The sequence below is a fragment of the Chroicocephalus ridibundus genome, chromosome 10, assembly GCF_963924245.1.
Source record: "Chroicocephalus ridibundus chromosome 10, bChrRid1.1, whole genome shotgun sequence".
Classification (NCBI taxonomy): Eukaryota; Metazoa; Chordata; class Aves; order Charadriiformes; family Laridae; genus Chroicocephalus; species Chroicocephalus ridibundus.
This window is the reverse complement of record NC_086293.1, coordinates 19,069,677-19,095,119: the sequence shown is the minus strand read 5'-3', so window position 1 is coordinate 19,095,119 and position 25,443 is coordinate 19,069,677. Positions and strand designations below refer to the sequence as shown.

Genomic DNA, 25,443 nt, shown 5'->3' with positions numbered 1-25,443 from the left:
TCTGCCGGCAGCGGCCCAGGCAACTGTGAGGCCTAAAAATCCCGCAGCTCCCGCTGCCGAAAGGGCTGGAGCCTCTGCAGTTTGTTTTTCCTTTTTTTTTAAAAAAAAAAAAAAAAAAAAAAGACCAAAAAAAAAGACTTTTTTTTCTGATCTCACTTCGGGCTGTTTGTGCGTTGGAGGCTGCACTTCCAGCTCTGTCACCAAAGTGACACCCTGCCCTTCTCCCAGTATTTTTAAATTTTTTATTTTTTTTTTTTGTAGTCTGTTTAGGACAGAGCGGAGCACCCCGTGGGCTCTCATCGCCCCTTGCCCATGGATGTGACTCGCTCGAGGTTTTCCCAGCTCGATTACTGCGCGCTTGGCTCCGGTAGGGCACTGCCCTTGGCTCTTCCCGCAGTCTGCGGGGCCAGCCGGGAGACCGGGGATGTTCCCTCAGTTCTTCCCGCAGTCTGCGGGGCCAGCCGGGAGACCGGGGATGTTCCCTCAGCTCTTCCCGCAGTTTGGGGTGCCAGCCGGGAGACCGGGGACGTTCCCTCAGCTCTTCCCGCAGTTTGGGGTGCCAGCCGGGAGACCGGGTATGTGCCTCGCAGGCTGGGTCGTGCTGGGGGTCAGAGGGACGTTGCCGCGGGTTATGTGGTGCCTTTATCTCTGTCAGTTGTGGATCTGTCCCCATTGCAGTCTGTCCTGGTGTCTACTGGGCAGGAGCTGGCAACTTTCCGCCACCCCCCCGGCTACATCAGCGCCGGCGGGGTGCCCCGGGGGGCTCACAGAATATCCTGGGAACCAACAAAATCCCCAAGAGCATTTGGTCATGGCGAGTTGGAACACACCGCGATTATTGTGTTGCTGATAATTTTGCTGATTATTGTGTTGCTGATAATTTTGCATTTTTCCCCTCTTCCACAAGCCTGCCTGTCTCTGATACCATGTCTGACTCCCAAGTTTCACACGATGCTTTAATCCACACAAAACTGGTCAGTCTGTGACAGTTCTAGGTAATTTTGGGAAATGATACCTAGGACAGGCAGGGGAGAGTTCCTGAGAAGGGGCGTTCAGCCAGGGCCCCTCTGAGGATACCACTAGCTTGGGGAAGAAAAATAGAATTTGCCATTTCTGAGGCAGTAACGAGAAGTGAATCAGGCAGTAAAATATAAGGGTTCTCTGATAGGAAATTCCACTGCAGCAAAATATCTAGGGGCACTTCAGGAGTGAGTGCATGGGAGAGATCTCAGCGGGAGCTGGATAAATGGCAAAGCTGGTATTGAAAACCCTGGCGGTAAGAAAAATCCAGGCAACGGAGCAGTTTGTGCATAGCTGAAAGGTAGCGTATCTTTAAAGAACAGAAGTGATTGTTTCTTGCTGTCTTCCATAGGAGAGAACTGTCATGCTATGAAAGACTTGCCTTTGGCATCCGTGCGTGAAAGGGGGTGTGCGATTAGTGTAAGCAGTCTTGGGGCATAGCGCATCGAAACCTCGCCGGTTGGGGCTGGGAGAGGTTGATAAAGCGTTTTACAAAGTCCTGCCTGGGTCCCCTGGTCTCGTGTCTCACCAAAGGCCACAGTCTCCAGGGAAGAATTTTCCCTTTTGTGTGGTTTGTGCCAGGACATGAAGTACGCAACCCGCCGTGGTAGGCGAACATGTCAGCTATTATTATAAGCGGCAACAAGGTGGGAAAGATGTTTTGGAAACCTGACCCGAAGAACAGGTTTAGTCGATGAGCCCTCGTCCCTGATGATGAGCTGACTGCCCACACCAGTGCCGGAGGGTCGGGAACGCCGTGTGCCTCCCAGTGTGGCAACCCCAGCAGATACCTGGTGTCAGAGAAACGCATCCAAGCACCATCTCTGCCGCCTTCTGAGCGGGAAGTTGGTGTCTCTGCCATTAAGGCTATCGCTAATGAGACGGAGAAGTCCTTTTTGTTTGCTTTGCTGCATTCAGTTTTAGTCCTGGCTCGTGGGGAGCGTGGTGTGTGTGACCCACGCGTGTGAAGCACCCTCTCTTTTTCTTATCTATTTAATCTGTCATCTTTGGTTGCTGCTAAAACACTTTAAAAATGTTTAAAAAATAACGAAGTGAGCTCACTAGTGTGAGGATTACCTTTCAGCTCAGAACCGAGTTTTTAAATTAAATCCAAGGGCAACGTGTTTCCTTGGCCTTGTGGGTCTTACCCTGCCGGGCAGGTGGGCGTCCATGGCCAGTTAGAAATCAAACATAGGGGAAGTTTCAGTGTGCAATGCCCGGTTCCACAATTTTTGTGGCCTTAAACTTTCGGCAAATGGTGATGAAGTCTGGGGGTAAGCAACGGATGCAGCATTGGGTGCGGATGATGAAAACAGCTCGTTGATGAGTAAGTTAGCACAGGACTAACAAAGGAGCTGCTGTCAGACTTCACTGATTTTTATGTTCATTCTGTTTATTTGGCTGTCGTCTGCTTGCATCCTCAGAGCTTTTTCAGTTCCTTGTGGAAAAGAGCAAAATATACAATCATCTTTTAGTTTATTTCTTCAGAAGTGTCCACATTAAACAGCGTGAGTTAATTAAGTAGAGTTGCATGACATATATTTTTATATAAATGTACAAACACCAAGACAGTATATAGACTATATACCACATCGGCAATATACACAGTGCAAAAAATTGTCTTCCTTCGATACTCTGATAATCTGTATCTTCTGGATCCACCACGTTTATTCAGGAATGTGTTTTAGGGACATAGGGAGGAATTCACTTAAAAGAAAAAGAGACACAAAGATACCCCAAAATCTTCCTGGTGATGTCTACACTGCTGTTTTTTCGGGTGCCACCTCCACGCTGCCGCACCACAAGAGCATCCGTGAAGGCTGTGGAGGCTCTGAGCCCAGCCAGGGATGCGGTTATCGGTTCGCAGGGGTGAGAAGAGCTGCGTTGGAAAACGCCGTGAGTTTTTAAGCCAAGGCTTGCACAGCAAAAGCATCTTTTCCCACGTGCCGTCGCGGAGGGCTGGAGCCTGCAGCTCTCGCCAGGGGTGAAGTGCCATGCGTCCCGCTGTGTGCTGTGGGGCTGCTGCCGCCCGGTCTGGCCCCGCGGGAGCTCCCGGTGCCAGCGGCTGGTGGCCGGTTGGGTGGGTCGATGTGTGGACATGCGGCTGGGTCCTGGCTCACAGCCCGTGGGCAGTCGGGTCAGGGCTTTCTGCTGTCTCTCCACCGCTGGAAGGGTTTCTCGTGGCCCTGATAGCTCAGCCTGCGTCAGGGCAGCGTGACCCAGCCCTCCCTTTCCCTTCTGGACACCCGCTGAAAATGACCCAGACACCCCTGAGCGATCCCGGACTGCGTTGGTTTGCAGCCCCACTCTGTGCTTGGTGGCCACCGCATCAGAGGGAGACACCTTGATTTATTATTATTTTTTTTTTTCCCCCAGATGGTATTTGCATACTCCAAAGAAGACTGCAGTAAAATATTTTCAACCTTTTTGTTGCTGATTTGAGCGCTTGGCTTCCCCAGACCTTACCGCATGGCTCCCACCCAAGGACTTGCATAAATGCCCCCGTCCCAGCCCGGGTGAGCTGATAACACTGATTTCACTGGTGCATATGGAGCGACAGATTGCCTGTCCTGGAGCGCGTTTCCATCTGTGGCAAAATTACAAATTAATTTGATGATTTTTTTTGAGCTCTTTGATCAAGGTTACTTAATCTGTGCCATAACCCCTCACAAAACCCCCAGCACAGTACTTCTGGCTTGTTATTGAAGCCGATGTTATCTATGGAGTATCATACAGCATTCTTTACAGCTGTGCACGAGCATCCTTAGCAACACTTAGTTTTTCTTGGAGAAATTTGGCTTTCTTTCCACCCTGAAAAAATGGTCGATGCTGCTTCTTCCTCATGGTTTTAATCACAACCTATATGAAAAGCGTCACAGTTGGAAAGGACATAATAGATCCTTTCAGATCTTGTTTGACCCATAGTGACCGTATGCACTGGATTTCTGAATTAGAAACTTGTTTAGAATGAGCGTGATGAGCAGGGGGCTTAGAAACTACCGCAGAGTAGTGCCATGAGATGGGGCTTTCAAGGGCTGGAACTGAGTTAAGGGGTTTTATAGTCCAATGTCTCGCGGAAGCCCCGTGCCTGTATCACTGCTCACCACAGGTGATGTGGCTCAGACGTTTTACTCAAGCTGCCAGGTTGAGCAACAGCCCTCTGAAATGAAACACCCCACTGGGCCAGGGAGATTAGGGAATGGATTAGTAACTTTTTAATAAATGCGTGTGTGATAAATGCCCTGTTTCCCTTAATTTATGTATGGATCAACTGAAGATGTGGACAGTAAATATTGCTTAACCAGGTATTACCTTCCCAGCTGACTAGGTCCATTGAGGCTTGCCATTCAAGAGCCAGTGTTCAAAGGCAGTCGGTGAGTTATGCTGTTTAGGCTTTGTGTCAGGGCTGATGTGAGAAGCAAGAAGCTGAGATCTTCCCGAAGGTGCCATTTTAGCTCTAGATGTGGACACCTGTGGGTGCCCCGTTAATGTGGTACTCTCCGTCCATACCTGGTGCAAGTGCACGTGGTGCTGCTTTGCTACACCGGCAGCAAGAAGGTTTTTAGCTTTGCAAGGTGGCAGCTGAAATGAGGCAGCTCCGACCTCTGGAAAAGGGGATGAGAAGCACCGACAACTAGTTTTGCATCGGTACCTATGTGCTCCATAGCCCCTGGTGCCTACAGGTGTCAGCTGCGTGCGGGGCGAACAGGACAGCAGCCTCACGCCGGTAGGACATTACCACATCGCCACCTCTCAACAACAGGATGTTTTTGTGGGTCTCTGTGGTAGCACATGTCCAGCTGCTGGGTGAGGGGCTGGCGTTCAGTGGTCCAAGGGCAAGAAGCAGTTTGTCTGTCTGCTGCATCCACAGGGATCTGCTGCCTGGTCACTGCAGGCTTCCACGAACACCCAGCTGGAAACACCCAGCCTTTGCTTTCTGCAGGGAGCATTTGCCTCCTGCTTGGGACATTGATGGTACAGTCCAACGTGTCTTCTGCCTGAGCACGAAACTGCCTAAATAGCGATTTTTAAACAGGTTTTGAATGCAGTTTAAAGGTCCTTGTGAAGAACAGTTTTGCACCTGCCTGTGCTGCATTGGTGTGGGCACACAGAGGTTGGTTTTTTAATAGTATGGGTGTGCTGCTGGGACACACAGCCTCAGCTGGGCTTCACTCTCACACTGGTGCAATAGCAGGGACCCTCGGGAAAGCTGTTACTGTCACCTGGGCTGTTCTCAGTAATATGCACATTGTCCCTTTTAGTTACCACGCCAGGTTTCCAGGAGGTTCTCCAGAGCTGCAGCCGCCCTCCTGCCACCCCGTGCTGGGCAAGCCTGCCTCCAGGAAGAAGCAGGGGTCCCCCAAACCATCCCTCCACGGACTCCCCTGGCTTAAATGGTGCTGTGTCTCAAGGGTTAACCAAGAGTTAGCTGGAGGTTAGCGTGTACCCACAATCTGGGGGGAAAAATAACATCATTTCTCTCCGCATCTCCTCGTGTGAGTACTTCGGTGAATACTGCACCTTTTCCACCGTGATACCTTCCTGGGCTGGGAAAACCTTTTTTGAGCCTTCTACTGGAGCAAGTGTTAATAACTGTAAGTAGCCCCAATGATGCGGCTGTGAATGTCCACCATGTACAGAGATGTCAGCGTGTATGTGTTAGTGCCGGCCTTGGTAGGATCCCTGGTGAGTTTTGGCAGAAGCTACGCTGCTTTCTCATCCCCGGTCACCGTCGATGTTCTTCTCAGGTTTTCCTTGACTTTAATGAATTCTGGTGCATGGTCTTCCTGCTTCTCCTGCTCTTTCTCCAGCTGTAAGAAAGAAGAGCTGCAGTTATCCGTGCATGCTAAAGGACAGAAGTGCGTTGGCTACATTAAAACGGTGGGCTTCACTATTGCTGGGTGTCCAGTTATTGTTGCCCAAAGCTGAATGAGTGTGTCATGCGTGTGTCAGTGCTCTTTTTCCAAAGCGTTACACTAGAGCCATGTTCACTCCAAGTCTCTTTTTCTGGCCAACTGAAACATTAATTTTTTTTTTTTTTTTTTTCCTCCAGGGAGGGCCATCTCCAGCAGAAAAGCAGGGGAGTGCTTCACTTCAGACCTGGGGTGGAGGAGGGAGAAGGAGGTTTGAATCCTTCCCAGCAAAGGAGGCCCCTGAGGCTGGGAAAAGCTCTCAGCATTAGGTTATTGTCTATGGGGGGGTAAGTCACTGTGCTGCCTCACTTTTATATGCAAAATCTTTATGGATCTGTCCCTAAACCACCTTGTTTCACATCCTGGTTCTTCTCTGAGGGTGCTGGGCTTTGATTTTTCAAGTGATATTGGCTTGGCTGATATTGTTGCAAGGGAGCTGTTGTGTCACTAATTAAATAAACCCGTTTCATCCATTTGCAGTGCAAATACCGGCAAGTAGGACAGCGAAAGACTTTATTTTTGGTGGCAACAAGCCTGCTCGCTGCTAGCACTGGTTTGTGCAAGAGGTGCAGAGCACCCAGGGCATGGCTGCGTGCTGCTGACAAGTGCCCACACAGAATATTGCTCTCCCCAGGTGTGTTTTTGTCCAGAATATGTGCCAGGAACTGCTCCCAGAAGCAACTTGGGTGTCATTGCAGTGGGGTTTGCACCTTCCAGCACTTCTGCAGTCTCTCACCCTGCACCCCGGGGTCCCGAGCACCCCTGTGGTGGGTGCTGCAACAGCCCCCGTGCCATTTGGGGTGCTCTGAACTGGAAAGCACACCCCAAGGCCACCATGCGGGACCCGGAGGAGACCTGGGGCCGGTGGTGCATGGGGGAGTCGTGGGTGAGGTGGTACAAACAAGGTGAATCCCACTGTGAGGATGAGGGTGCTGCAGCTGCCTGGGGCAGCAGCGAAGGATGTGCTGTGGCTCCTGTTTTATAGAGGGGTAGCAACGCTATACTTTGGGCTGAACCTCAGCCTACCCATCTTCCCTGTGCTCTGTCCCTCATGCAGGTTGGTTTGGATAACCCCGGGATGACCGAAAACTCAGTTCTACCTGATCCAGCCTCTGGTGCCTCTTTAGTAGCTCTTTTTCGAAAGGAGACTGCAGTTTCTTTGCCTCTTCCTCTTCCTTCTTCTGTCTGATGAGCTGGTTTCGCCGTCGGTGCTCGAGCACCCGCTGCAGCTCTGGCTTGCTCTCCACGCCCAAGCCCCTGTGGACAAAAAAACGGATGAGGTGTAACCACTGCCAGCCCGGCAACCCCAAAACTCTTCTCAGTCCTAAATGGAAACATGGGAGACCTGGTCCACAAACCAGTCCTGGTCCACACATTATTTCACGAGGCTTTAAGGGTGTTACCAGGAGCACCTTACTGTGGTGCTTACCTTAGGCCGCCTGCCTGGGGTGGGCACGGCGCTTGCTGTCCGTGTCCGGGGCTTGCAGCGCTGAAAGTTTTGCTAATCCCATTATACTGAGGTGCTACAGTTTTCTGGGTCGGGTATGGAAACGGGACCTTGCGTTGGCTCCTGCTGTTACTAGTTTCAATCATAAGTCAGTGGCAACTTCAGCAGCATTGAGGGCATTTTAAATAAAGACGATTTTTTTTCCACCAGCAGGGGTAGTCATTGATCTGCAATAATTGTCCTGGCAGTTCCTTTCCTCCCTGTTGCATCCCAGCTTAGCTGGGGGCTAGCGATCCCCCTGTTGACATGGAGAGCTTGGGCCAGGAGGCCAAAATGAAATGTCCTTTTCTCCTGGAAGCCAGAGCGTTTGCCGGTGGCGCAGGCGTCTGGCTCCCCTTCAGCCACCTGAAGCATCTCGGATGAATCAGGGCTGCTCCCAGCCCCGTTCTGTGACGGGTGGGATCACAGGAAAGGAGACATAGCAAGGACATGCAGGCAAAGTATAAATATGTGGTAAAGACATGAAAAGTCCTCCAAACAAATTTCAGATATCTAACACGCTGGATTTTGCCATGTCTGAATTCAGACACTAAGATTCACCTCCTGCAGCTAACCCTGGCCACATTCCTACCAGCTTCTGTCCCCCTAGAAGCACAGGAGTATTTATGGACATGTAGGGCTATGGGTGAATGCGCAACAAGTCCAGGTGTGGTCGTGGGATGGTTCCTGCCCTTCCAGGATAGTGGTTTGACCAACTCACCTCCTCCATGCCAAGAGGAATCTGCCTTCATAATATCCATCAACTTCTTGGCTTAAATCACTAAAAGCAGTGACCCTGCCCCGCTGAGGCCTTGTCAGAGAGGCAGAAAGCTGCAGCTGCTGGGAAGTTGAACATTTGCTGAATTTTGGGAGACTTTATTGCAACTACACAGAGTTCCGTTTCGCTGAAGAACAGAATATTAAGAAGTGGTCGAGGCTGTGTTTACGCAGGCTATCTTCTGCAATAGCAGCTGGGATGTAAGTGGTCTTGCAAGGTAATACAGAACTGGAAGTTGTTGACTGAAGTTGTATTTTTGAGGAGAAGGAGTTGAAGACCTTGTAGCTGTCACACACGGGGAGGGAGTGGGGCCTGACCACTTTCGTAGTGGTCCACAACTCTATGGGCTGAGAGTATTTACAAGTCCCAGTGTAAAATGTGGGGTGTTTGGTGTTCCTGTGGGCGAAGGTCTGTTTTGAGGTGAGGAGGGGACCTCCCCACCTCTGTGCTAAGGGCTGGCCCACGGCGTGGCAGGTTGGCACGCGCTGTTAATGCAAACCTCATCCTCAGCAGGTTGGTTTCTGCTAAGGTTGTTTGAAAGCAGAGACATCAAACCCTGTGCACCACCGAGTTTCTTTGGCAGAGTGGCGGACACTGAGGTGGTATCTCACATCATGAGAAACTGAACTGGCAGCAGGAGAGGGAAACGCTTTCCAGATGCAGCAGACCTCTGTGGATCCCAACATGGCTGGGGACCAGTGCTTGCATCCTTCCAGCGCCACATTTAACAATGCTTCCTGTTGCCATTTCGTTATTTTTGCTTTATGGTGGGACAAAGCTCAGGGCAGCATCAGCGAAGGTAGCCGTAGCATTGGCCCCAGAGCTTTCATGATGGTTTTTCAAGTCAGGAAGAACTCAGATGTCACAGAGATGCTTTTCCTAAGGCTTGAGAGAGGGAAAACCTGCCTTGGCTCACTGGGGACACAGCTTGCAATGTTGCCTGTGGATTTGTTACTGCTCTTTGATTTAATCAGCCTGTGTTGTTAGTACCCAGAGGTGTTGACTAAGATAAGGGGTTTGTTGCACAAGCTGCTGATTTGAGTTGCTTCTCCATGTGCTTAAGGGGAAAAACTAACAGCAAAGCAGAGACCGGAGCAGGTCGTAGGTCCCTCTCTCTTCCCCTCTCCCCTCTCTCACCCTATAGTAACATGGAGCAGGAAGCAAAACTGGTGGATTTGAGAGTAACAAGAAATCAGCAACGATGGATTATTGTTTGCAGTAGAGTTTGTTTCACATATTTGCTAAAAAATATTTGGGAGGCCAGAGCCAAAGCGGGTTTAAATGGATGCCTGAGGTGTACAGAACTAAAATGAGAGGGGTCAGGAGATGCAGGGTGGCTGCGATGGGGCTGCCTTCTGCCAGCATCTGATGGCACATGTGGATATATGGTGGTGGCAGGCACAGGACTCGAGTACAAAGTGATGATGCACTTGGTATTTGCCAGTTTGAAGTTCAGCTCAGCCTGGTGCCGTGGGGTCTGTACCCTGCCTGCCACTGTTCCTCTCCGCTACCTCCATTGCAGGAATTTCTCGATGCTTTGGTCCATCACGGCTAGGCTGGAATAACATTCTGTGAGATCAAAGCCAATGCTGGCGGGTGAGCCTTTAAACTAACCAGTATCACTAGCCAGGATACGGTCACTCTCAAACCAGAGAGTCTTAAAAATACCCGGTATAGTTACCTCTGCCTCGCTGCTGGAGAATGGCCCGGGCATGGTCCCTGTAATTTTTATGATTCTGTGAAAATCGAATCAAACCCACGCCCAGCCAGTGCCAGCACTGATTAATGCACCCTGCTGGCAGGCTTGATTGTTTGCCGAATTAATGTGTGTCTGGTTCTCATAATGACTGCAGTCCTTTTGAACAGAGGCTGTGCTCCTTTTAATTAGATGGTCAAAGTGATATCGTGTCAGAATATTTGAGGGTATTCAGAAAATGTCAATATAAAGGCAGTGGATTTCTTGCTGTGCTAAAAAGGCTCGGAACTGAATATGCTTTTATTGCACTGATGCTCAGACAGTTGCCGCAAAGGAATGATGTGGTCATGGGTTCTCAGTCCCTGGTGTCATTATCCTGATGTTGTACCTGTATCCCTAAACAGTTAAATTGGGGTGATGGGGTAGGAAATCAGGAATGTGAATTCTAGCCTATCTTTACTCGTTTGATTTTTAGGGAGACAGGGATTAGCCTTTTCCTTGTGTAGAAGATCTCACACTGATGCTACCCCAACTTTGAAAGGCTCCATCCAGCCTGACGCTCTTACTGCCTCTGGATTGACCTTAAAGCGCACGGGAAGGCTGCACGTTGCTGGGGATTTGGCAAGCCAGTGATGGAGATAGAAAAACCAGGACCAGAGAGAAAACACGCGTGGGACACTGAGAAGGGGGCTGTAGGGATGCTCTGCATTGTCCAGCGCTCGTGGCTTGAGATGGCTGGAAATAGTGAGCAGCTCCAAAAAGTGCTAGCTGATGCTTCAGGCCAGCAGAGCAGGGGGCTTTTCATTCTGCTTTTGTTTTAAAAGAAACCATCGCATCACAGAAAGAGGAAGGGATTACAGCAAGTTTTGCATGGTGTTCGCTTGCAAGGGCAGGCTGTGACCTCCTCTTACCTTTTGTGGTTCATCAACAGCTCCCTGTGCAGCTCTTGGTGGCTCTTCGAGGCTTTTACAGGATTTAGGAGCTTTTTAGGTTTGATGAGGTCTGGGTTTCCATCTATGTAGTCTGGGTGGGTCAGGATATTCCCACTGTCTGGTCGCTCCCGCTGTATTTCAGTGTACATCGATGCTGGAAGAAAAGAGAGGTGTTTGCGTGAGAAGTCTCGCTCCACTGTGGTGTGGAATTCCTGCTGGGATCTCCCCTGGGCAAGGCAGAGGAGAAGCGATGGTCCCTGCCCCGGCTGCTCAGCACCCATCTGCGTGCACGTGCCTCCATGTGCCGGTGCGGGTTTTTTAGAGGTTTTAAAAGCTATTCCCTTTGCGTTGTTGATGAGACACATATTAATTAGATCACTTAAATTACTTGCCAGCCACTCGCTTCAGTGGCTGCAGCATTTAGTGCCAAGGATTAATTAATGCAAGATGGGTCTAACTAAAAGTGGGAACGGCCATGGATGGGGACTGTGCTGAGCCGCTGCTTTGGTCATCCTGGCCGAGGCTGTCAGTCCCTTGGCACAGGGGGATGCTACGGGATTTGAGGGGCTTCTGAAACACGGGCCTGAGGAGGTGCTGCTGTATCTGAAACCTCTTGTCAAGGAAAGATTTTGCCGATATCCTGTGGGCCTAATAATCAGGATCGAGCCCAATGCCAAGAAAAGCATAGTTCGCCCATGCAGTGCGTGGTTGTGCTGTAATAATTCTCTATGTTCTAGGTGTAAGAACAAGAGCCCACTGTTTTGGAAATGATGGCAGCTTGGATTTCAGGCGAAGCACGGGGCATGTTCACTGTTGGTATTTTCCAAGCGCTCTACGTTTCTCCTTTACAAAACCCCTGTACAAAGCGAGCGCAAAGCACAAGTTATAAGACAACCTGCGTGCGGTGGGCTGCGTCTTTAAATGCGGAGCACAGGGGGGCTGCCTACAATTATTCAGTGTACGGTCTAATTGGGAGCTCAGAAAGAGCAATTTATTCCTGACTATTCACTTGAACAATTTGGAAGTTTACCAGTAAGAACAAAAAGTCCCAGGAAAAGGGTGTAGGCAGCTCCGTGTCTGCAAGTGTCTCGTTATTATAGTATTTTTGGGGGCCTAGTGTGAAGTTATATGAGTTGGTGGAGCAGCAAGGAAAACAGTTTTTCAGTAATGTTGCCTCTCTCTGTTGTTGCAATCTTATGTATAAAAGGAATAAAACCCTTTTAAAAGAGAAATCAATAAAAAAAAAGGCAAGAGAAAGCAAGCTAGGTCATTCTTTCATAGTCAGTAAGTACTTATCAAATGTAAAGTGGATTGCAATCAAACAGAATTGTGTAAGGAATAATACTGCTGAAGAAATGATTCAGTATCAAACAACTTCTCATTGAATGTTAATGTGGCCATGGCCCGACTGCTTTGGGAACAAAGGAAAACAAATCAGAGCCCATTACATGAGTGTAATTGGGGTGAATAGTTCGGTACATATTTAAAAGGTGCTTGGAAGCTGGAACCAGTGGTTGCTTGTATCAAATTATTTTCTGCTAGGATCATACATCACTGCTGGCAGAAGGGGGAAGGTGGCGTGGTTTGATGTTTGATGGCAAGTGCTGGGCTGACTCAAACCCCTGCAGGGACGGACTCCACAGGCTGGAACTGGGGGCTCAGCGCTGCCTTCCAGAGGGATGCGGGGACTGAAGAACAGCCAAGGGTTAGGGCAGCACAATTTCACGGCTAATTCTTGTTAGATGAAAGCCAGGCTTTGAACAATGAGAAAACATGTCAGATTTTCATTGGGGTAAAATTGCTTTAGTTTTTTTCTTCTTTCTTCTTCTACTTCTTCCTTTTTTTTTTTTTTTTTTTTTTTACAGGAAGGGAGGCAGGCAAAAGACAAGGAAGGAGGATACAAAAGCAAAGGCTTGTTTTGGTGTGAATTAAATGGATGGGCTCCTATTTCAAATGACAAAGCAATGTCTTCGTTCGTCAAACAAAAAAATGTCTCTCCGTGGAGTAACTTGAATAAAATGCCAGGTGTTTTTCACGAAAACACCATTTTTGGACAGCGGCACTGCCAGACTAGCCTCAGTGTCACTGTGTCATCCTGTCGCCCTTTTCCCACTGTTCCTGTGCCGTCGCTTGGACCTGAGCTGCCCCATCCTGCGACAGAGAGATTCCTGCAACTGCTTGTGTGCTGGGTACCAAATCCCGCCGCACAGCGGGAGAAGGGCTGGGGCATATTGGTCTTGGATTTGTCCACCTTAAATCCGCCTGTTGTGCTCTGCTGGGGGATAACGCAGCGAGCAGCGAGTGTGGAAGGATTACGCAGCCAGCCAAGCCTGAAGGACCAACCTGGATGCTGTAAATGGCTGTAACTCCAGTGACTTTGGCGCTTTTTTTTCCTGTACCAAGTAGCTCTCAGGCCCTGCCGCTAAGCTGTACTAGCTCTTGGGGCTCTGGTGCAGCACTGTTACTTATAATTACTGTTTTCCCCCTGCCTCCGTGATGTATGGGTTTCCTTTTGCATCTCAGGAACGGGAGTCCCTTCCCTACCTCCAATACCCAGACCCCAGGAGTGGAGGTTTTGAACTGGCTAATGTGGTTATTTCCTGACTGCAGCAATCTGATGTTGCATGGCTGAGGCTTGCAAAGAAACAGCAATTTATCAACCTATTTACTGGAGGCAGATGGGGAACTTTTCCTTGAAACTAGTAGAAATGGAGAAAATACCGGAAAGGAAGGAGTGGGAGGAACTGAAACCGACTGGAAGCATTTCTGGCCAGGCGGCTGTTAAATCCGCATGCAAAAGTCCTCACAATGAGTGTAATTTGCCTGAACAATGCTGGGGGAGCAGGACGCAGCAGGTAGCTCTGAGCTGGGTTTTCACTGCGCTAGATGTGCCGAGGGGTGTGCAGACACTGACCTCCAGGGTTTGGCTTCCAGTGGGTGTCCCTAACGCTGCCCTGGGGACAAAGTCAAAACCCTGACCTTGTCCCTAACCGCGACTGAAGGAGCCTTGAACCTCACTACCAGAACAGCGCTTTAAATTCAAGGAATGTCTTTATTTGCATTGAGCAGAAAAATAGCAATGAGAATATAAAAGTATTGGTGAGCCCGAAACACAGCTTGGAGTTAGGCTGGGAGTAAGGACAGAGCATCCTTTCTCCTGCAGGTTGGCAGATAGGGACCCAGTGCAAAATGTTTCTCATGGAGTAGATCTATCATCTTCAAGACCTGATGTAATTCATGTCCGTGTAAGGGGAGACAGACTGCTATCAGGCTGCTTTTTGTCATTATTTATAGTGCTGGAGGTGTAAATCAAGCCAGGTCTCTGCAGTGGATTTACAGCAGGGTGTCTGTTTTTGCATGATTCAGCCGTAGATCAATGAGCAAGGCTCTGCTCTGGCACCTCCTTGGCCACCATCATAAATCAGCAAAAGGTGTTAGACATTTTTATATTGTTCTTGGCAAGATATAAACAAAAAAATACACGTGCATTTTAATACCCTCCGCTGTACGCAGAAAGACAGCCTGACCTTTTTAAATGGATCGGCTTTGGAGCGTTGCTTATAAAAAGTAGCTGTGTTTGCTTCAACACACTCAGGCTTTTGCTTGCTTTTAAATATTTTCCCTTTCCTCATTTCTAGAAGCCTGAGGCTTTCTAGGAAAAGCGTGTTTCTGAGCAACTTTTCTGTAAGTAAAAAGCAAGACTGCCTGAATGAGGAGGCCAGGGATGCTGGCAGATACTTGGACTTCACGCGTGGCCTATCTCCTCTCCCAGTCGTAGCTGTGAAACGAGCTCCCGGTCTTGATGAGTTCTCTAGGAGACCCACTGGGAAAATTCAGCATCTTTGAGATGGCCCAGAGACTGACCACCCCCCGTGCAGTGTGGGACCGGCTAGGGGAGAAAAATGACATTTTAATATCTTGGTCTGTTCTGACCTGAAGCAAAGCCCAAATTCCTGCTCAAACTGCCTGGAAATGCTTATAAATCCCCCAATTCCTTGGAGACTTCTGGTAAAATTGTGAGTCTGCACCAATTTGTTCTGAGTGGCCCAAATTGTTTCCACTTCTGATTATGCTCAGCCCCGGTCTTTTAGGGAACAGGGTACTGGGCAGTTTTGTTGCAACATTAAATGCCTTAGGAAACCTGAATGTTGCCAAGAATACTTTAAATATACCCTACTAGGAGTGTAAAACAGTGTGCTGCTTGGGGTTTGAGTAGCTTTTGTGCAGCGCAGGGCAAGGAGAAAGGTTTTAGCTTGTACCTGGAGAGGAAGAGGAGGAGGAGGAGGAGGACTGGTTTATTCCCAGGGACAGGCATCAGGCATGAGGGCTCGGCAGCGTCGGGAGCTGAGCTACACTTCCCTTTGCTGCTGCTGCTTTTTGGTTTTCCCTCACTCAGAGGAGATGCCCTTCACACAGCATTTATTTAGGATTAAGCGACTCGTCTCTCTGCGTGGGGACCGCGCGCTGCTCCCTTCGCTGCGGCTGGCAGCCCACCTCACCGTCCCGTCGGGATGGAAGTAATCCCCAGGAATGTTAAGGGGATTAACGGCCCTGGAAAGGGCAGGTAACCCGAGGGGTGCAGCTCTGCTTACAGCTGCCTGCCTGGCTCCAGCCGATCTGCACAAGGGGAAAAATAAGAGATTGAAAAGAAAACTAATCCATAGCGGCTGGGTTTAGAAAGCTGCAGGGTGGAGGTCTGGGCTCCTGCCCAGCACCTCTCGACTTGCGACTGTGTAGGAGAATGCAGGGTGCAGCAGGACATCAGCATTTGGCTGCTTTTTTGCAGGTTTTCATGTGAGATAGAATCATAATGTAGGTTGGAGAAGACCCTTGGGATCATCGAGTCCAACCATCAACTCCACTCTACAAAGTTCTCCCCTACACCATATCCCCTAACACCACATCTAAATGAGTCTTAAACACATTCGGGGATGGTGACTCCACCACCTCCCTGGGCAGCCTATTCCAGTGTCTGACCACTCTTTCTGGGAAGAATTTTTTCCTAATGTCCAGCCCAAACCTACCCTGCTGCAGCTTGAAGCCATTCCCTCTTGTTCTATTGCTAATTACCTGTGAGAAGAGACCAGCACCAACCTCTCTACAGTGTCCTTTCAGGTAGTTGTAGAGAGTGATGAGGTCTCCCCTCAGCCTCCTCTTCCTCAAACTGAACAGTCCCAGCTCCTTCAATCGCTCCTCATAAGATTTATTCTCCAGGCCCTTCACCAGCTTCGTTGCCCTCCTCCGCACTCGCTCCAGCACCTCGATATCTCTCTCACATTGAGGTGCCCAAAACTGGACATGGTACTCAAGGTGTGGCCTCACCAGATGCCTCCTCCCCCTTGATTTTTGTTTGGCCAAGCTCTCCTCGGCCTCCTGCCCCTCCGCGACCTGCTCTCCCTTCTCCTGCGCGTCCCTTGACCCTCTTCCATGCCGGCTGCAAGCTGAGTTTTCTCTCCCTTCAGCGCCGCGTGTGCCCTGCCCTGTGCAACGATGCCCGGTTGGTTCTCAGCATCCTTGACCCGCAAAGCTGTTGATGCTGTCTCCTGCAGCACACGTCAGTGTTTAGTTTTAGCTGAAATCTACAAAGCGAACAGAGTTTGCAGTCTTTTTATTTCTGCTGTCTGTGTCATTTGAGAAGTGATTTTCCCACCAAAGCACCTCTGGAGAGGTTTGTCAATAGGGGCAGAAGGTGACCAAACTGCTCTTGTTAAAAATATTGTATGGCAATTGCTTTCTGAGCAGAAAATGGGCCTCTGTGAAGTGCTACCCATGTGAAAACAGGCAAAAGGCGTTATTCTGGGAATGGGTTCCAGGCTCAGAGGATATTACTGTTTGTAATTCTGTGAAACCCTGCTACTTGGTAGAAGGGATGAGACCAGGCAAAAACCTCGGGATGGCCAGGGTCAGAGCCAACATCTGGGTTTTGTAGAACCGCTGACCCAAGGGACTGTTTCCTGGGCAGAAGCAATCACTTCAAAACTGTGGCTACAGAGAAGAACCTCTGGTTTTCTGGATGCCTGGGGTTTATTCATTAATGTGTCTTTTTTTTTTTTTTTAAAAAAGAACCAACAGAGTAACGAAGGGCTGCTGAAAGAAGCTGGTCATACGCATCCTGTGAGTAAGGAGACTGCAAACCCAACACGCTCGGTCCGGGGCAGCAGAGCTGGTTTAAAGCTCTTTAGACCAGTAACCTCAGCCTGGGAAATAATGTGAGTTTCTGACACGTTTAGCTGCAATCATGGGAGGAACCTTCCCTTTTCTGGGCTATGTTCCTGACGGCATCTCCTCCGCAGGGAGCCCTCCTTTCCCCAGGGTGAGGGGAGCATCCCGCACCCCCCTGCTCCTCGGGAAGGCTGAGAGCAGCGAGCCTGGAGGTACATGGGGTCTTTAAACTAGCCTCACACACACTTCTGCCTGTTAACCAAAAGTTAATTTTTTTTTTTAACATTTTAGAGCATGAACTTTCAGTCAGTGCATTTCCACTGTCTGAAGTGGAGCTGGAGTTTGGCCCTGCACCTTTTCCCATGAGAGTGTAATGGCAGAAAAGTTCATGCTGTATGTTAAGTCCTACAAAGAACGAAGCTGAATATTTGTCTTTCATTTTGGACTCTTGAATTGATGGTATTTGCTAATTTGCCTGATTTCCCTGAGGTTAATTAATTGTATGGCCTACCAGTATCTTAAGGGGGCCTACAAGAAAGCTGGTGAGGGACTTTTTAGGATGTCGGGTAATGGTAGGACTAGAGGGAACAGATTAAAACTAGAGATGGGACGATTCAGACTGGACGTTAGGAAGAAGTTCTTCCCCATGAGGGTGCTGAGACACTGGAACAGGTTGCCCAGAGAGGTGCTGGAAGCCCCATCCCTGGAGCTGTTCAAGGCCAGGCTGGACGGGGCTCTGAGCAACCTGATCTAGTGGGAGATGTCCCTGCCCATGGCAGCGGGGTTGGAACTAGATGATCTTTGAGGTCCCTTCCAACCCTAACAATTCTATGATTCTATTTTAGAAACCCAGAATAGCTGGGGTTGGCATCATGGGGCAGGGAAAAAAATTGCATGTCAGTCTTTGTGACCCCCAAAGTTTTGTGCAGTGAGAGAGACTTCGGGAGAGCAGCTTTCGGGTGTGCAACTGCGTTGTGGAGGATCTGCCACTGGGAGGACAAAGTGGTTTGTCCTCAAAGCTGGGCACTTGCTTTTGGAAGGCACTTTCTGCATGGTCGGTAGGTTCAGGGCAGAGCAAGGTGCCCAGGGGAGGCTGGCAGTGCCTGGAAGCCCTTTGGTGGGGGAGTCCCTGCAACCGAGCCCACAAAATGTGCCTTAACGCCCCAACTGATCCGTGTGGTGTTGTTACGCAGCCGAGCCCGGAACAAAATACCTTCACATTAACTTAATGTCTGCTGTGGCTTGCTGCCCTGGTGACGGATGATGATGATGTTAATAATGATGATGGTGTTAATAATAATAATGATGAGGATGATGATAATGATAATAATATGGTGAGCCCAAAGACTGGCAGATGCTAATTGTTACCCTCCCTGGGTGAGATGGTACCAGCTCCCATCCTCACCCTGATTTTCCTCTCCTCTGGTTCCTGTCGTGCCGGCAGCTTGGGAGCATCTCATACCAATGGACCTGGCACGCTCCCCCTTCCTTGTCACCAGGCGACCGTATCACCGATAAATGATACGCGTGCTCCGGAAAGGAGGCAAAGAGCCTTTGTCTGCTTTTAATCTATAGTTTTAAATAATTAAGCAAGGCTAATTCTGGTATTTATAATGTAATAGGGTGAATGTAACTCGATGTGGCAGTTCCCAGCTATCGGGTGGCTGCCTCGGGGCAGCAGGCGCGCACAGCCCGGGTCCCCTCGCCTTCCCTCAGCCCTGACCCTCAGGAATAGAGCCCATGAGGTCATGGGGTTGGAAAGGGAAAGGCAACTCTAATGGAAAAGTGAAACGGGGCAGGGGGACATGGCCCTGCAGCTCCTGGCACCGCTGCCACGTGTCACCACCATTCCTGCCTCCGCCTCCCTGTTGAGCACATGCTGGGCATGGAGCTCCCCACCAGTACAGCCAGTGTTCGCCCACCAGTGCAGCCAGTGCTCCCCATGCTCCCCACCAGTACAGCCAGTGCTCGCCCACCAGTACAGCCAGTGTTCGCCCACCAGTGCAGCCAGAGTGCTCCCCACCAGTACAGCCAGTGTTCTCCCACCAGTATAGCCAGTCCCCCCTGTCCAGCCAGTGCCCCCAGTCCTGCCCATTCCTGCGGAGCACCGTGCCAGCACTGCAGCCCGAGGTCACCCATTTACACCAGCGCTGCACCTGCGTAAGGAGGGCACAGAGTGGGACTGGCTCATCCCAGGCTGCTCACACGCCACCAGCTGCGATCACCCCAGGTGTAAAGGACCCCAGATGCCACCACGGTCACCCACTGAGCTTTGCACTCACATGCATGTATTTGGAAGAGAGAAATGCCGCCAGGTTTGGGGCTGAGCTGTCTGGTGTGTAGAAGTTACCGGTACCCTGATTTGTGTTGGCTGACGCTGGAAATGCTTGTACAGTCGGGCAGCAGCAAGCTCTGCTCTGCCTGCAGGCAGGATTGGGTGTGCTGGTTAATCATTTCATTTAATTACCTTGGACTGTGATAAGGAAAGATAACAGGGCTGGGATCCCACTCTGTTAGCAATCACCAAGGGACGTCAGCCCTGTGCCTTTTGCAAGCGGCACATGAGCGGGTTGTTTAGTTTTGTGACAGATGCTTAGCAGTCTCGCTCGATAATTGCAAACTTACTTTTAATATCTCATCAAATATTTGCTCTGTGCATTTGCCTGCCTATCATAGGGACGCACATCAATCATTAATGAATGTTTTAAGGTAGCTCAAAGGTATTTTTGTCGAATACAGAGAAAATCCTCCCACGCTGATTTGCAGGGAGTGTATTAGCAAGTGCCCCCTGTCCAGCCCAATGCCTCTCCCAGAAGAAGGTTTGAATCGTGGCAGGGTTTTACTTGGGGAATTACTTGCAGGATATGGGTCCGTTTTGAAAGGCAGAAGCAGAAGTATTAAAGTAACATGGTATCTCAAGCAAAATTTAAAACAGGGTCCAAAGTCACCTGTGGGTGACAGGTATGCAGCACAGACTACTCCCATGGGGGCTCAGCAGCCCGTCCCCGTGGCAGGGAGCCGGCAGAGATGCGGGGACCCCCCAGAGCAGCTCGGGGGGCGCGGGGCTTACCTGATTTCTGCAGTGTGGCCCTTGGGAGCCCGGGGGGCAGGTGTTGCCCCGCGCCCCACGACATGGAGCTGCGGGGGATGAGGCTGCTGCTTCTGCCTGGCTGCGCTGGCTCCTGTGTGACTTTTTGGCCGGGTCCGACGAAGCTGCCTGGCTCCTGCCAGGTCTCTCCGGCGGGAGCAGGGACCGAGGGTCACGTGGAGGCGGCCGCTGCACCGGCGCTCCCTCCCCGCCGCTCTCGTCACCCCACGGGGACCCCACTGAGGGCTGGAGCTCTGCTGGCAGTGGCCAGTGGCCTTGCCTGCTCCTCAGTGCTCGTCCCAAAGGTCCCTCCGCCGCCCCGAAAACTTGCTGCCTTTGCTCTTCGGAGGAACAAACTAATCGCTTTTTCCCCCCAAAGCAAACAGCTCTGTGCGTGCCCGGGCGCTCGAGCAGTACGGCTGCTGCTGCCGGTGGAGAGGTCGCGTCCTTGCTCCACGGAGGACGGTTTCTCCTAAGCGTGCCTTAACCACGCTCCCGAAGAAATCAGATCGCCCCAGAGGAAGCCGCACGCCCACTCTCTTTAGCAACCACTGCAACAGCCAAGCGCGGCACCAGGGCAACCGCTCGAGTTATCGTGATTATTCCCCAGCGTGTTGCAACACCCCGTCATCTACCAACTGCTGCACCCCGTGGGTAAGGGCTGCGGGAGGGAGAAGCAGCCTCTGCACGGGGGCCACGCGCATCCCGGTGACACCAGGGCTGTGTGACACCGCTGCGTCGCTGCCCCGGGTCTCACCCTGCTGAGATGCAGCCCCTGCCTGGATCGGGTCCCTTGTCCCCATCCTCGCTGTGGCTGGAGGTACAATGTCAGCTGTCCCTGAGTTGCCAGGGCCTGGGAAACCAGAGGCTGTAAAGCTGAGGGAGGAGGAGTAGTTAAACCACCCCAGCAGCTCCTTTGGCTCTTAGGTGGATGCTGTGGTCTGGCTCTGCCTGGGTCGCCCTGTGCCAGCGTGCAGACGCCCAGTGTTTTGGTCCCAGGAAGTGGGCAGGGATGGGGTGAAACCATTTCCACCAGACGAAGGGGACAAGGGGAGCTGGGGGGTATCACCGGGGTGCAGGTACCAGCCACATTCCCATGCCCCTGCACCCATGGGTGCGCGCACCGGCACAGCCACGTGTGGCCCGATGCTCCTGTCCCCGTGAAGGGCTGGAGAAAGGGGCCAGGCTGCCGCAGGCACGGGGGTGCTTGTTGGCTTATTTTCACCTCTCCACATTTTGCTCCTCTCCACATCCCAGCGTTGTATCCCCCATTCCAGCCGTGTTTTCCAGCCAAGGGTCTCAGCAGCACCGGGTGAGAACAGAAGCCCCAGCCTCTCCCAGCTCGCCTCGCAGAGCCCTGCGTGGGGCAGCCCGGGCTGCCGGCACTCACCTGAGCCACCGCTCCCGGGCTTCCCGCTTCCACTCGGACACTTGGGCTGAAGGGAATATTCTTTCTGGAAGAAAAGAGAGAGAAATGGGAAAGGACTGCGCAGGTATTGCTCTGTTACAGGAAATGAAACATCATTTAATACCGTCATTAAAAAGTTATTAATTGTGTGTGGGTTTTTTTGCCTCCTGCCCAGGAGCTGTTAAATTTAATTGACGTGGAGCCTGAAGTGCAGGACATGAGAGGCCAGCTGGTCCGCATTCCCCTGTGCGGGGTACGTGTGTACCTGCGCTTGCGTGTGCGTGGTCAGCCCAGCCCAACCAGCCGTGGGTTAGACACGGGCAGGGGTTTGACGGTCTCATACCGCTTTTGCCCCCAGGCGAGGCCTGTGGCGGAGGAGAGGGCTTTAAGTGGGCAGGCTGTGCAGTTTGTCCGCTCAAACTGCACCCTGCCTTGCAGCCCACGCGTGCCCCATGAGCTTTTCGTGGCTGTGCAGGTTCCTCTCGCGTCACCCATTGCCCCATAGCCTGGCTGCTCATTGCACACTCCAAAAAACCATTTGTCTCTGTTTGGAACTGAAAAGGAGATGGATGCGCGTCTGTACTGCTCCCCTTGGGGCACCTGTGAACAGGCTAAAGCTCAACACCCAGTGCTGGGTCTGTGAGTTCACTGGAGATGTGTCAGAGGGGCAGAAGAGCATCAATTTAAAGCCGCTTTGAGCTCCCGAGTAAGCGTGGTTATGGCTGGTAGATGCGGGAGTGGAAAAGGGCTGTAATCCATCGGCACCTGCTTTTGACTGACTAAGACAAATTGGAAAAAGGCAAGATAAATTTTCTGGATGTATTTCTGTCTCATATGCCCTAGTGCCTGACCAGCTGCACATCTGGGCTCCTCTCTGCAGGGAGGGAGGTTTGTGGGGTGCTTAGGACCTCCCATCTGGAACTGAAGGACTTTTCATGGCAAAGCTGTTTTTCTAGGAGCTCCTTATACAGCCGTTCTCTTTGCTATCTAAATTAGTAAGCAATCTCACCCTGTGCTCCTGAGTCTTTGGGAATAACAAAAAGCCTTTGTATCCCCCCCACCCCCCAGCTCCCTGAAGGTTACTGCGTGCAGGCGGTTGATTGCTGGGTGATATTTGTCTGGAGTGGCTCCTGCAGATGAGGAGTTGCGTCATTCACTAACTGCCCCCGTGTTTCTTATGAAGTGCCTTCTTGTCCCAGGAGAGGGTGACATGGGGAGCTCGGCCCAGCATCACTCATTGCGTCGCCTCTGCCCCTGCGTGGTCCCATGTTGCTGTGAATGCTGGGAGGGGGTTTGCAGGTGGGGGGTCTTGTTTGGAGGTCTCACTCCCCCTTCCCCCCCCCAGAGGAGTGAGCCCAGGGGAGCCCCAGTGCCAGGCGCTCTGGCAGGGCTCTGGCATGGCTCTCTGGCACAGGTGGCCACAGAGGGCTCGTTTGCAGGGCCTTTGACTCTGCCCTGCTGAGGCAGTGACATGGTCTCTTCATTCAGTGCGCACGTAAAGAGAAAATAACACTGTGCTGAATGCGCACCCGGGGCCCCACCGGTGGGTGGCTGTACAGTTAATGAATGAATGCTGGGAAGAGGAAGATGGCTCTGGGGGGGCCCCACAGCCGGGTCCTCGTTGCTGGGGCTGTGCATCAGATTGACTTGTAGCTGCCTAGTTACTTCGCTAGCGATGTTGGCTGCTGGCTGTCATTTCTCTAGCCAATTGCTGCGGCACCAGGAGCTTTCTTGTGTGGACACGTCTCCTGTGTATTAAAAAAACCCCAGACGTGTCAAGTGAGTGCCCAGCACAAATACTGGCTTTCCCGTGGTTGTGTAATGCAGCCAGCCCCACGTGGATGCAATGACAGTGAGATAACGCTGCAGCCGAGACAGGCTTGCTGTCGGCCCGGCCGCAGCGCCGAGGAGCCTCGGTGCAAGCTGTGAGTTACAGAGCAGACAGCTCTGCCCGGGCCTGCCCGTGTCTTTATTAAAAATCCGCTCTCAGCTCGGGGTTGGGAGTGCAGCATCACTGCCGGTCCTGTTCGGGCTCCCCATCGGCAGACAAAATTCTGGCCCCGCTGAAGTCACCCGGGGCTGGGACTTGAAGGCAGACAGCGTTTCACTTCGTGCTGCAGGGAGGTCTTGGAGGCTGGTTAAACATTTCCTCCGCTGGGTTAATGCTAGACGTTGGCCAAGGCATTGCCTGCGATGGCGGGGTCCAGCCGGGCAGCCCAGCCCAGCCCTCCCTCCCGCTCCACGTCCCCCAGCACAAACTTTGTGCAATCCCACTACAGCCGAGGTTGTGCTGGTTGCAGCGTGGCGGTGACCTCGGCAGGGGCAAAGCCAAGGGCAGGGGACGTCTAGGCACTGCCTGGTCCCTGATACCCCGTCACCTCCGTGGCATGGAGTGGCTGGAAACACACTCCTGCTAATCTCCACTCGAGCCATTAGTGTGTTTGCAGAGCAGGACGGCTTCTCGCACCTCGCCGGCTCACGGGGGGAGTTAATCGTTGCCCAGATGATAGAGACTTTTGACTGCTCCCCATGGGACAAAGCGGGGGATACAAAGTCTTTTCGTTAATCCCAAAGTCGGGGACCCTGTCCCTGACCCAGCTGGGGAGGGACGGGTACTCCAGGAGTCAGAGAGCTCAGTTTGCCACAGTGCGGGCTCGGACAGGGAGAGTGTACTGCAGTAAATGGGTGGAAGATGCCTGCTATTTCCCAAAACCGCCTATTTCCATGTGACAAATCACTTCTGTGGGCAGTGCAACTGCCAGGAGTGACACGTAGTAATAAAATCTAGCATCAGACGGTAACGCTATGCCCCTCTGCAGGTGAGCAGGACGGATGCACACGGGGCAGGTGGATGAAGGAGGACCTGCCCCAAGCCCGCCTGGTGCTTCCATCGGTGTCAGCAACAACCTGCCCGCAGCGGCCCCGGCCAGGGAATTTTTCTGGCAAGAGAGGGAAGATCCTGGAAACACTGCTGGTGGGAGCAGGTACCACTTCCAACCTGCGGGCCATCTCCTGCCTGGGATCCCCAGCCTGCTTCGACCGTACCAGTGAGGACACCTACCACTTGAGTTGGAATTAGCCTGGCTATTAAGTGGGGTTAAACGCAGCAAAACAACATAAAGTATAAATAGTAAGTAGTCTCATGTTGTACTTTTACTGTTCTATGTTACTCCCAAACATCCCGGGCATCATTATATCCCGGCAGGACCGTTTCTGGCCCCGACTCCGATGCACAGAAAAGAGCTCCTGCAGCAAACGTCTGGAGGCAGTTTCACAGGTGTAGGCTGCTTTGAACCACCGGCTCTGAGCAGGAATCCTCCTCCACGGCTCCCTGCTCGGGAGCGCAGTGCTCCTGCTGCAGCTTAAGGCCAGCCTCCCTGTATAAACCATTAATCAGCGCTACTTGTCCTACACGTGGGTACCCTAATATTTACTTGCAGCAAAATTGATAGCTGGTAATTTTGGACCGTGTTTGTGCTTTGATGAAAGCGGTTCGGGAAATGAGCCATCAGCGTGGTCAGAGCGTGAGCCACAGAGAAGGCGAGAAGGATGCCTTCAGGCAGGTTCAGATCAATACAGGTGCCATTAAGTTGAAGTATCGCAGCCTCTGTAGTGCACTACAGCCAAAGCCTGAGCTAATAAATTAGGCAAGAAATTGCTGCAATCAGATCATGGTGACAAAGAGGTACTAAAGTGGGCAAAATGCCACCCAGGCTGAGAACTGATGTGAATCTCCCACAGACCCGGTTTTGGGAGGGAGGCACCATTGACAGGGTTGGAAGTTGCCCAACCTATTTGGGAGTAGATGGGCTCAGAGAAAGGCACTTTGTCCATAAGTTGCTGTAGCGGCTGCCGACATCGGTGTTCACTGAATGAACACGGCCATTGATTAAAATCATCTTATTGCTTAACCCAGAGGCTTTAAAAGAAGTTGGCATGGCCTGGAAGAAGGCATTGATG

General features: G+C 51.4%; 1 protein-coding gene across 3 annotated transcripts in view; it reads right to left on the bottom strand.

The window, feature by feature from the left end:
* Positions 1 to 2,424: 2,424 nt before the first annotated feature.
* FAM107A (family with sequence similarity 107 member A) overlaps positions 2,425 to 25,443 on the bottom strand; it is a 32,567-nt gene continuing 9,548 nt past the window's right edge. Inside the window, exons 2-5 of one of the 3 annotated variants that reach the window (XM_063348482.1) lie at positions 21,466 to 21,529; positions 10,805 to 10,979; positions 7,034 to 7,190; positions 2,425 to 5,831 (exon numbers count right to left, since the gene is read on the bottom strand). In XM_063348482.1, the coding sequence (XP_063204552.1) occupies positions 5,724 to 5,831; positions 7,034 to 7,190; positions 10,805 to 10,979; positions 21,466 to 21,529 (504 nt within the window). In that variant the 3' untranslated portion in view covers positions 2,425 to 5,723. Of the gene's footprint in view, positions 5,832 to 7,033; positions 7,191 to 10,804; positions 10,980 to 19,269; positions 19,405 to 20,057; positions 20,465 to 21,465; positions 21,530 to 25,443 lie in introns of those variants that run through there. The other 2 variants (XM_063348483.1, XM_063348484.1) reach the window with 2 other exon arrangements.